Below are 13,320 nucleotides of genomic sequence, written 5' to 3' on the forward strand. Positions count from 1 at the left end.
TATTCATTCGTCATATGCTAACTATCAAAAGCATTTTAAATATCCAAATTAACATAGTTTATTATTATCTCCAACAAATACTACCGAAATTATCTCTTATATCTATATTGAATCCAAAAGATTCATTAGATCCAAACAGCATTCCCACAAACATTTTTATAGATTTTAACTATTCTGAGTTTTCAAGAATTCTTTCTAAACTATTTAAGGTACAACACCAAATATTTTCTGAAAATTGAAAAAAAAAGTGAGTTTTTGATATTTTGCTCAGTTGATAGGCAATTTATTGTAGATTAATAATATAAAAAGCTTATTCACAACTTATTTTTTAATTTTTCAATAAATTAACTAACTAAAAAAAATTATGGGGGTTGGAGGGGTGTGAATTTTTAAAAACTATTGACTGGCTTCTTAAGATAAAAAAAAAAGTTCAAAACTAAAGTTAGCCCGACTGAATTGTGTCAAATACCCGACTAGCCAACTAAATTTGTAAAAAACCGACTATAACCTGAAAATCGCCTTCTTTGGAGGAGGGAGAAGGGTGCAACATCTTCCACACCTCTTCGTAATATGTCTTAACATCGAAAAAATTGTTAAGACATATTAGAGTTATTATTATTTATTTTTTTTATCTACGAGAAAAAACTATTTCTTTAAAAATGTTGAAACTAAAATCAAAATTAATGATAAACGGCTATATCCTTCAAGAGTTATTAATTATCTTGGTGTTTTAATTGACGCCAATATTTCATGAAACTTTTACAATGATCTTGAACTAACGATATGCTTTCAATAATTCGTCATTATATCGATAAAGTTACGTTTAAGAATATTAACTATGCATTACTCTCATCTCATCTGATCTATTGTTGTCAAGTTTGGGGTCAAGTTAGAAACTATCGCATTAACAAGTTGCTATCGTCTCAGCGTCATTCCATTAGATTAATAAACTTCCAACCAATTAAATCAGATACACACATATCCTTCAAAAAACTTAACATTTCAACATTTCCAATGAAGTATGCTAATCTTCTTTTTGTTTTTAACTCCTTGAATAAAAATTTACCATCTTCCATTACAAACTTGTTCACAGAAAGTAGACTAGGACATTCCTACTCTATTAGAAACATAAAATGGAAAACTAAATATACCATCTTTTAAAAACTAGAAGTATGGTAAACATTCTACTGTTTATCTGTGCGTCTGTGAATGGAAAAGGAGTCTTGTATGCATGTTGAATGAGTCCAAAAAACTACGTCCTAAATTACTTTTTCTTCATATTAAACAAAATCAATATAAAAAATTCTGAAAAACATTTTATTCCAACTTTCAGACATTATCCTTACCATTAAAATATTCCTTTAATTTTCTTTTCGTTATTACTACAACTATCATCAGTACTTTTTGTTTATTTATTTTATTTTTATTTTTTTAATATTATAACCGGAAAATTATGATTTCTGCATGTTTATTTTTGATGCATGTTTTACTTGCTTTAATCTATGTGTTTACGGTCCATGTGTTTTAATCTATATCTTTGCTTATTATTACTTATATTATATTTAAAAATTGGTGTCACTCCTTTGATCAGATTTTTATGAGTGACACCATCCTAATAAATCATAAACTTATTATTATAAACCATTTTATGCTTATAACTATCATTATAATATTTATTATTATTATTTCATTGTAATTTTTGTAAACATACTTATTATTACTACTACTATAATTTGAATTAGTTTTGTTATCTTATATTATTATTATATATTATTGTTATTATTATTGTTATTATTTTTATTTTTATCATTATTAATAAAATTGTAAAAATGATTTAAGGAAAATAAATAGCTTCTTGTTATTGTTGTCGTTGTAAAAGTTAGTTTAAAAAGTTTGAGTTTTAAAATACGACGAATTAAAATTATTTAATTGAAAAGATTTGTGTATCTGCGTCACTAAATCATTAAGCCAATAGAATTTGAATAGCTGCATTTGAATGTCTTCAAAAAAAATACTCGTAATTAGGGTGTACCGGAATTTTGACCGAATTCATAATTTTAGTTCATTACGGTTCCGGTCGAAAATACTATAATTTAGGCCCGAATGCCAAAATTTAACTTTTGCCTTTATTTTTAAAGACATGACACAAAATGTGCAAATTAAATCAAAAAATTATCGTACAAGACAATGAAGAACTAAAGGTAAACCTTCAATTAATAAAATAGATAAATATTCAATTAAGTAAGAATTTCTGGAAGTTTAGGATTATTATGGTGCAAAATAAATTGTTCTCCAGTTGTGGACAACAAACTAGTTCAATTTTCAAAAATATTTCAATTTTAACTTAAATGATAAAATAGAAAATAAGGAATTGATTTTAAATAAAAATACTATGCACGTTAAAACATTCAATACATAAAATCATAAAAACAAATAAAAAACAACATATTATATTTAAATAAAGCAAAAATCAAACTAATGAAACAGGTTATATTTATACTATAGGCTATAAATATATGCTATATTGTCACGATGCTGAGGTGCATGCTTCCACTTTAATCTTGAAGGTAAAAAATAACATAAATATAATTCTTGTTGCAGCCAGGATTTTTCGACAATTTCGGCAAATCTGATTCCGGCCAAAATTTTAAATTTCCATTCCGGTACATCTCTACATGCAATTTAAATATTCAGTTTATTCAAATTCATATATTCAAATTCTAATTGGCTGCTCTTACTGGTGAGAAAGCTAAAGGTCCAAGAAATCAACTATCTTCTCCTTAAACATTTCAATCATCAAGGAGAGATCTAAAAGAATGGCTCAATAACAGCCTCAATAATAGCTGCTAATGTTGTTAATGATGCTGCAATGCACTAAGGACATTGAGCTCATTCAAGATTTTATTGCACCTGCTAGATGTCATCTTAGAAATGTAGTAAAAAAGTCAAGAATAAATTTCAATAAAAGTATGATCAAAAAAGATCTTAGATTCTGTTACGAATGTTTGTATTTTTTGAATAATTTTTTACACAATATAATCTATTAGTTTTTATGCATTTGTTTATATTCCAGAATTATAAATGTAAACCAACAAGCTAAAATAGTAGTATTAAAAAATTAAAAATAAAGTTGGATTTTAAAAACTGTTAGCTAGTTAATAAAGTGTTGTGGAGAAGTTATTACTGACTCAATAATAGAAGAAATTAAAAATTCTAAATATTTTTCTATTATTGCTGATGAAGCTTATGACAGTTCAAATAAAGAGCAGCTATCATTAGCTATGCGGTTTGTTGATTCAAAGTTTAATATAAGAGAAGAATTTATTAGCTTTTTACATTGCACAAGTGGTGTTAATATTTAATATTTACTTAGTGATGTTTATTTTGTTAAAACGTATTTCAGATTTTTCTTTAGATATCATGAATTACAGAGGACAGTCATATGACGGCGCTGAAGCAATGGCTGGTCACACCAAAGGATTGTCCTCTCGTATTTTAAATCTAACTGAAAAAGCTACATATGTTGATTGCTATAGCCATAGGCAAAATTCAGCTGTTTGGGCCTCATGCAGCGTGCAATATGTCAAGAATCTTCTTGCACATGTTATAGAGGTATAATATTTTTTCAATCACTCACCTACCAGACAACAGAGGTTAGAGGAACATATTGAAAGTACTGTTCCATTGGCTGTTAAAAGAAAGTTAAAAGATGTTTGCTTTTAACTTTTCAAGAACTTTTTATTCCTTTGGCTTTTTGTTTTGAAAAAATGTCTTTAAATGCTTTAACAATTAAAAATCTTCTGCTGCATAAAAAGTCCCTTCTAAAACTAATTATAAGTTTCAATTTTATTGTTGCTTTGCGCATAACAAGAAATGTGTTTGACTAAACTCTTCCCATAACGCAAATATTGCAGTCAAAGAGTAATGATATTTATGATAGTTTAAAACTTATTCAGGCGTTAAAAGATGTTGTAATTTCACTTAGAAATTTAGTTAATCAGTATCATCAAATGTGCTTTGAACAGACTTTAAAAATTACACAAAATATAAATGCAGCCAAAATACTCCTTCTGAATTGTTTCAAGTTAGTTATTACGATTCCTTTGACAGATCATCTCAGTGTTGAACTAGACGCAAGTTTTGGTGATACAACCTTAAAATGTTATAAAGCACATGTGCTATAGCACATGTGCTTTATATCTTTTTTTGTAGGAACTATAGTTTCTACAAAAATGATTTTAGTAGTGCAAAAGATCTCAGTAATGTTCTCGTTACACCAATTAGAAAAGACTCCGTAATATCTTCAGTGACTTTTACGGAATAATATTAACGAATCTATTTGCTTTATCTGGCGATCTTGATTTATGGGAGCCGTCTGGTTAAATTTTGAACAAGATGTCCCTTCTAATATTTCTGAGACGTTACAAGCGATGGATTTTCCTGATTTTAAAAACATAAAAATTTGTCTAAAGTTACTTGCTACCCTTTCATTAAGCTCATGTAAATGTAAGGGCACATTTTAGTTATATGCAAAGTACCATGCAAAGTTATTTGCAAAGCACCATGGTTCAGGATTGCCTAAGTGGTTTAGTATAGATGAATATATATACATAGATAATTATAGATATATAAAAGGTTATTGATAAGTTTTTATTAATAGTAGATTAACTTTTAAATCAAATTACAGTAAGTATAAAATATATTAAAAAAATTAAATATAAAAAAAATATAAAATACAAATTATTTTAAAAAAAACCGTGTATTAAAAATTTATTAAAAAATAAATATTACAGTAGATTGAAATTTTATCAAAAAATTAAATATAAAATACGAAATATTAAATAAAAGTACAAAAGAGACTATTTTCATAAACTTGCATCTTTATAGAACATTATTTAGCATAAAGGAATTATTAACATACATTGCTGTGTTGCATAAATGTTGGTTAAAATATGATCAGCTGTTAAATTAGCTGCACATTCCTAAAGCTATAGGTCTAAATTTGCGGTATTTTGCCTAATTTCTGTATACAAAGCAGTATTGATTATTATAATAATATATAATAATCTTATACTTATTTTATGTATATATATATATATATATATATATATATATATATATATATATATATTTATATATATATATATATATATTATATATATATATATATATATATATATATATATATATATGCTACAATATAAACGTAATATATAACAATTTACAATAAAAATATATGGTGTGTAAAATGTGTTCATAATTTAAAAATGGTAATGCGCAAATATAAATCTTGTTAGCCATAATAAATTTCTAAACATGTGAATATATAATTTTACTCTGGTAAGATACCCTAGCAATATTCTTACATATTTTAGGCCTGTATATATATATATCTATATATATATATATATATATATATATATATATATATATTTATATATATATATTTATACATATATATATTTATATATATATATATAATACATACATATATATATATATATATATATATATATATATATATATATATATATATATATATATATATATATACATATATATATATATATATATATATATATATATATATATATATATATATATATATATATATATACATGATCTGATCTATAAATACATAATATTCTTAAAGATTGTGCACTTACTTTGCTTGATCAACTTCCCTTTGAAAATGGACTTTAAACAACTCCTAAAAAGTGGTCTTCTGTGGTGTTTTTATCTGGGAAGCTCACTGAGACTACAAGTTGAGCAAACTTTGGAATAATATTAAGATCTGTGGTAATCTGTTTGTATACTTTTGTATCAAAATAAAGTATAAAGCGTCGGCCTTTGAGATTCGTGATTGAAATCAAGTCAAAATCTCTTTCATGTTTTACATATTTAAACTAATAGGTTTATTACTTAAAGGTTATTCTTAGGTTATATTCATATAATAGTTATTATTTTATCTACATATTTATAGATTCCAACAAAACAAATTATATTCGTAAAAATTACAATTTTGTTTCTGAAATAAAACTATACCTAGGTTTCTAATATTTAACCTGGAGAATTTTTTCATCGCAAAAAGTAGAGTCATTCAAAGTTATTTTCTTAAATTCAACCTCTTCTATCATGGAATCATGTGACACTAAAACATCATTTACTTTATGTAATTCTTTCTGTCTCTCCAATTCTTAATTTTTAGCTCTTATGAAAAGGTTTTCAAAGTAATAAAGCGCTCTGTGTTGAATGAATCTCCGCGCATAAGAGCAAATGATCTCCTACTTCTAATTAATGTTAGATTAAGCGTTGCGTACTTTATGGATAACTCCTTAAGTTATTTCTTTTTGATCGATTTTTAAAGTTTATTGTTTTTTTATATAAAGTATTGGTTTCATTGTCAAAGTGTCTTTTATCTGTAATAATTTTTCTTGGGTTTTACCATTTTGAAAATTGAGAGTCTTTTATGTGATTTAGATCTTTTTTAATATTTGAAATTTTCCAATTATTGTTAATATTATCTTTCTCAATCGTGTCTTATCTGTGTATATATGTAATAATTTTGAGGTTTGCACTTATTATCGAAGTAAATGTTTTTAATGATCTCTAAGAACCGTTCTGTTTCTTTAAGTACGCTTTTTTGTGTTCTTCAAGTGTTTTGAAAATCATTTTTCAATGTTTTTTATTATTATTCCCATTTTTAATACAACAGAGTATCATGCGACATTTACAAAAAACACTCAAAAGACTGTATAAGACCGTAACTTATAACGTTAAAGATTATAACTCAATTATTACCTGTTGTCTTATATTACGATTATTTTTCTTTGACAAATAATAATCTAATGTAAAATTAAACTCACCGTGTAAAACCATGATAAACATGGTTTTACACGGTGACAACATTTGCACTGACAACAAACTCAACGTAGTTTAGGCGATTTTGTAAAACTTAAATCCAAGTTTTTTAAAAAAATCTCATCTTTGATAATTTATAACTTAGGTTTTAAATGAAATGAAATAAATGTATATTTATTTTTGTTTAATGTTTTAGTGCTTTTTCTGCTTGTATTTAAAAAAAATTTATTTGAGATCAATTTTTATTTGTACAGAATATGAACTTCTTTAGGGTTTTGCTTAGTCGGTTTGCTTTAAATTGTTTTGAATAAAATTTAGCAACGCCTTTTGTTTAGATATGATTGTAGATCAAAAGGGTAGAACTTTTACAAAGTGAAACTTTGAGCGAAAAAAACAAGTTTTTTTTCATTCAGTTAAAAGATTTTCCACTTAATAGGTAAAAGTAAACAATTAAATTATGTGCTGGTAGTAATAGCTCTTTTGCTTATATTTCCTTGAGGAACAGTCTATTGTCTAAATGCCTTTTTTCTATTTCCTTGAGGAATATTCTATTGTCTAAATGTCTTTTTTCTATTTTCTTGAGGAACAGTCTATTGTCTAAATGTCTTTTTTCTATTTCCTTGAGGAATATTCTATTGTCTAAATGTCTTTTTTCTATTTCCTTGAGGAATATTCTATTGTCTAAATGTCTTTTTTCTATTTCCTTGAGGAATATTCTATTGTCTAAATGTCTTTTTTCTATTTCCTTGAGGAATATTCTATTGTCTAAATGTCTTTTTTCTATTTCCTTGAGGAATATTCAATTGTCTAAATGTCTTTTTTCTATTTTCTTGAGGAATATTCTATTGTCTAAATGTCTTTTTTCTATTTCCTTGAGGAATATTCTATTGTCTAAATGTCTTTTTTCTATTTCCTTGAGGAATATTCTATTGTCTAAATGTCTTTTTTCTATTTCCTTGAGGAATATTCTATTGTCTAAATGTCTTTTTTCTATTTCCTTGAGGAATATTCTATTGTCTAAATGTCTTTTTTCTATTTCCTTGAGGAATATTCTATTGTCTAAATGTCTTTTTTCTATTTCCTTGAGGAATTGTCTAAATGTCTTTGCAACAGTTAAAATAATTCAAGTGCCGAATAAAGTCTTCACCTCAAAATACCATTAAAAAACTTGAGATTTCAATGGTCTGGAAATTAAGGCCAAAGTATGAATTCCATAATATACTGCAGATATATTATATTGAAATATATAACATAAAATCTTGATAGGAATATTACATTTTAAATAAATTTTAAAAGATTGCTTGTTGTCAAATGTCATACTTTAATATTTTAGAACAATTCGGAGTTCGCATTATGGGTATAGATGAAATTTTTGCTAATATTCTTCAAGATGATTGATTTAGCAGCTCGGGCTTACTCAAATGAATCGACTAAACGTTAACGTTGTGCGTCTAAAATTGTTCAAAAGATCACTCGTTATTTTCTTTTGACTAAGTATTTTATACTTTGATAAACCTCGCTGTTTTTAATAGAAAATGTTAATAATACAATTTAAAAAGAGCTTTTATTTTTGAAGAAATAACAATATTTTCAAAACTTTAACTTGAGAGAGAGAGAGAGAGAGAGAAAGAATAGAGAGAACAGTTCGAAAAGAGTGACCATAAGTTAATTACTTAGGTTATAATTCTTAGACATAAAAATGCATTAAAGCATTTTGTTTATATAAATATACACGCACACATGCACACACACTCACACACTCACACACACACACACACACACACACACACACACACACACACACACACACACACACACACATATATATATATATATATTCTTGTTATTTCTAATACAAATGTTTAAAAGCACAACAACCAGTTGTGAATATTACTAGTAATAAATTGTAAATACTATTACAGCAATAAATACAATTGTATTTTTAATAGAATTAGTAAAAACAGTAGAATAATAGAGATAAACTTTTAGGAAACTTTTTTAATTTTTTTATCGCCATTTTAAATAGGTCTTACCAAAAATGAAAATTTATCAATAATAAAATTAATATATAACAAATACTGTTTGATTTTTTTAATAAACACTATGTAAGCCAAAACTGGGTCAGCCACTAACAATGCTGCCATATATGCCGTGAAAACAAACACCTGGCTTCAAAAGCTAAGATAGTCGTTATTACCGAGCTTCCTTACGCAGCCAATATCAATGCTTCCGCCATCAATCAATCGGTAAAGTGTACTTTACATTATATACACTACTCAGCTTCTTTCAAAGTTGTAGGACGCATCCCAGCCGCCAATTTTAACAAAATCAACATATCGCCGCCAAACACTACAACTTCCACTGTCGCGGTACTCACTCAACCAGCTCCATTATCTCTTATTATCTAATTTGCAACCAATGAAAGCGCTTCTAGCATTTCCAATAATCTGGCTACCAATGAAGCATACAAAAAAGTATTTATACAGCAGATCGAACTCCCTCAGACCAAGAACTTTTTAACAAATTAAACAATGAAAAGTACAAACTAATCAACGGTCTTAAAGCAAACGGGAAACTCAACCAGCCCTTTTTTTTTCGTTATCCTCAGCAAAAGAGTCAAATGCGTTGATGTCAGCAAAAATATAAACGTCAACAGCAGGAAAAAGCACCAATTAGTCAACTGAAAAGAAGCACTCGCAGCAGCCCAAACCAACTAAACTGCAACATCCAACACATAATTTTTTTCCCACAATCAACTACTCGCCTTCACCCACAAAATAGTGTTTTCAAACCGTTACTGAACTGCTTTTACACTAATGTCAAATCTCTACACCTTCATAAATTATACGAAACTGCCTTGGCAACGTCCCACTACAACCACAATATCATTTTTACAGTTGAAACTTGGTTTGATGAATCCTAAGCACCTGCTCTTCCGAACTACAACCACTATAAAAAAGATTGTTGTGGTCGTGGAGTAGACATAGCCATTTATGTTAAAGGCAGTATTAGCGCAAGTTAATACTGCTCTTAACATAAATGTATTATTTAAAAATACGCTAGACCTCATAATTAGCGAAACAGCCGATCAAATACGCGGCGTTAATATTGGTCCTCCTATTGGAAGTGCCCCACAAGGTTACTGCACTCTGACATTGCAACACTAGTTAGCCAAAAAGCAAACTTCTCTTGTTAACCAAACTCAAAAAAAAACTTTGGTTTATAGCAAAAGCACCGTCAGCAATCAAATAAATTCTACGTGCTCACCATCTCACAGTGGGACAAAATCGAGTTTTTTGTGCCAAAATTATTTTCGTAGTTTTTTTTTATTAGAATAGCTATATTTATATATAAAATTATTAAATAAAGTAATAAACATGTAATTATATAATATAAAAAAAAAAGTTAAAAAAATTAAATTTTGGTAAAAAAACGAAAAATTTTTAATGGATAAGAAAACTTTTATCAGTGCAAACATCAAAAATATTACTTTTCAATGCATGTATTTTTCATAAAATAACTTTTTTAGATTTATATTTACAGAACTTATATATTATAACAGTAATGAAAAATTTTGTAGGTATTCTTTGTGTACTAAACATCTTTTTTACATGTGCAGTATTTCTCATCAACTGACTATCAACCGAAGACCAATCTTTTGTTATAACTTTTTTTATTGCAAAAAGTAGCAAAATATTTATGATGCATGGCCATTTACATACATTTAGCATGAGATTTACATAATCAAGTATGCGGAGGATATTGGAGGATAGTTTATCTGATAGCTAATAGTAAATGCTAGCAGCCAAAAAAAGTATCAAAAACTGTCTGTTTTCGATGCATAAAAACTAATGATTACACTTAAGTTAAATTGTTTTTAAAAGTCTGAGCGAAAAAAACATTGCGAATTAAAATAATATATTTTAATATGTAAGTCAATAAAGTTAATTTAAAACAATAGTAGCGTAAGAAAGTTGATAAATAAAAAAAACAAAATAGCGTTTTGGAACATATTTCAAAATAACGTGTAAATAACCGCATAAAAAAACGCTTATATTATTATTTAATGTTTTTTTAACTAGATATTTCCTCTAATAAACATGTCTTCACCATTATTACAAATTTTCACCGTGCAATGCCGACATTGATTTTTTGGTATTTTGGCACACTCTGTCCCACTGTGCCTCTGAGGAAATAAGCAGCAACCAAGCATTCATTGCCAATATACTAAACAATCAGTCCCGGTCAGCATTCACGGTTGAACCTTCAGATCAACCTTTACCACCCATATCAAATCCACACTTGCTTTATTCTCCTTCGTTATCTTCACTTAAGATTCTTTTCACAAATACTTATCTGCTCTCAACGCCAACAAATCAACCGGATATGACTATATTAGTCCATTTGTGCTTAAAGAATGTGCTAATGCGGCGGCTGCCCCACTTGCCATTATTTTTCAAAAAATCATTAGTCCCGAAGTCGTAGCTCTTGGCAAACGTACTTTTATAGATACGCATTTTATACGCAAAGACTTTTATAAATGATTAATGTATTCTTTCTCAAAACCTTTTTTTATATATATAAATATATATATATATATATATATATATATATATATATATATATATATATATATATATATATATATATATATATATATTTAGAAACATTTATTTTCGTCATTTATAAACATTTTACAACTATCTTGTTTTACAATTTTTATCAATAAAATTTAAATATTAAATTTTATTGAAAAAAAAGCAAGTAGAAGGCAGAACACTTGTCATCAAGCCCCTATAGTAAGCGTAAAATACTTTTTACAAATTTCTCATTATATAAATTTACAAATACTCGTTATATAAAACAAGTTAAAATATAATTACAACAAGAATACGACAAGTTGCAAAAATTAAATAAATACATACAGTAAGAAATATTACAAGATTTTTTTTTCACTTAAAAATACAAAAATATGTTTGTGTCTATTAATTCAGTAAATACTGTTTAACTATATTTTTAAAACAATTTATTGAAGTTATAGTTTTCATATTTTCATTAAGAATAACGTTCCACAGACGAGGTCCTCTATATGAAATTGAGTAATCAGACGTTTTAAGAGTTGACTTAGGTAAATTAAAAATATGGATAGAGCACCTCTTTAAGTATTTATGATTAATTTTTAGAAATCGGTTATTAAAGGATTATGGAAGCATGTCATTTTGATATTTAAACACGAATAACAAATTTTGGAACACGTTAAACTCATAGACATTAAAAGCTTTTATTTCCCGGAGTAACGGCTTGGAGTGGGCGTGTCTATGCACTTTACATATAATTCTACTGGCTTGTTTTTGCTTAATATATATATATATATATATATATATATATATATATATATATATATATATATATATATATAAATATATATATATATATATATTTAATGACTTTTAAATGTGACTCCGCCGTTTTTTCCCGTGTACTCTTCAATTACAATGTTACAAATTCAATTATTATCATACATTTACATTCGTTTGTCGTCACAATTTTATATAACCATTAATATATATTTTTTTAAACCATGACTGGGCATCATGCTCCTTTGGGATCGTTCATAAATTACGTCACGCCATAGGGTAGATGGGGAAAGGAGTTAGTGGTTTTTGGTTTGTGAAAACCTATACAAAACTTGTTACTAAATAGTTAAGATGTTGCGACGAGGTGAGGGGAGGGGGGAAAGGATTAGGGTCAGGGTTATATATATATATATATATATATATATATATATATATATATATATATATATATATATATATATATATATATATATATATATATATATATATATATGTATATATATATATATATATATATATATATATATATATATATATATATATATATATATATATATATATATATATAACGACATTTACAATTTCTGATATTGTAAAAAATTGTGAAATAAAAAATTTAAGAAAATAAGAAAATAAATGAAGAAAAAAGGAATTTATGAAATAAACTGAAGCTAATAAAGTTTTTACAATTTAAATACGTAATTTGAAGCTAATTTTTAGTGTTCCTTTAAGATTATATTAAAATACAAAGGCTTCATTGTTGCAAAAATTGAACATTTTTAAATGAAACTTCTTTTGAAACAAACTTGTGTATAAAAGAATAAAGTTCAATTGCTCTCAGGTTATTTGTTTAATAGCCAGCAACCCCAAACCGGATAAGCATTCTTGACTCATGGTTAAATATTTAATAATAAAACTGTTGTTTAGCTCAACGTCGCCACACTGTAGGAAATTCGGTGACCACGGAAATATTCATTTGAGGTTTTTGAAAAATTTTGGAGACGATGAACGGAAACGAAAAAATTTTATCGGCTAAGCTCTGTCCTTCAGAAACTGTGGTACTGACTTTCTCAAATCCTGCAAAGTGTCATGAACGTGTCAA

The 13,320-nt window shown here is 26.8% G+C and overlaps 1 protein-coding gene across 5 annotated transcripts in view; it reads left to right on the forward strand.

Annotated features, from left to right (window-relative positions):
* LOC100199933 (sodium channel protein type 2 subunit alpha) overlaps positions 1-8,854 on the forward strand; it is an 81,019-nt gene extending 72,165 nt beyond the window's left edge. For 3 of the 5 annotated variants that reach the window (XM_065806084.1, XM_065806089.1, XM_065806088.1), the window contains exon 22: positions 8,195-8,854. In XM_065806084.1, the coding sequence (XP_065662156.1) occupies positions 8,195-8,224 (30 nt within the window). In that variant the 3' untranslated portion in view covers positions 8,225-8,854. Of the gene's footprint in view, positions 1-3,415; positions 3,440-8,194 lie in introns of those variants that run through there. The other 2 variants (XM_065806087.1, XM_065806085.1) reach the window with 2 other exon arrangements.
* The last annotated feature ends 4,466 nt before the right edge of the window (positions 8,855-13,320 follow it).

The sequence above is a fragment of the Hydra vulgaris genome, chromosome 09 (assembly GCF_038396675.1).
Source record: "Hydra vulgaris chromosome 09, alternate assembly HydraT2T_AEP".
Taxonomy (NCBI): Eukaryota; Metazoa; Cnidaria; class Hydrozoa; order Anthoathecata; family Hydridae; genus Hydra; species Hydra vulgaris.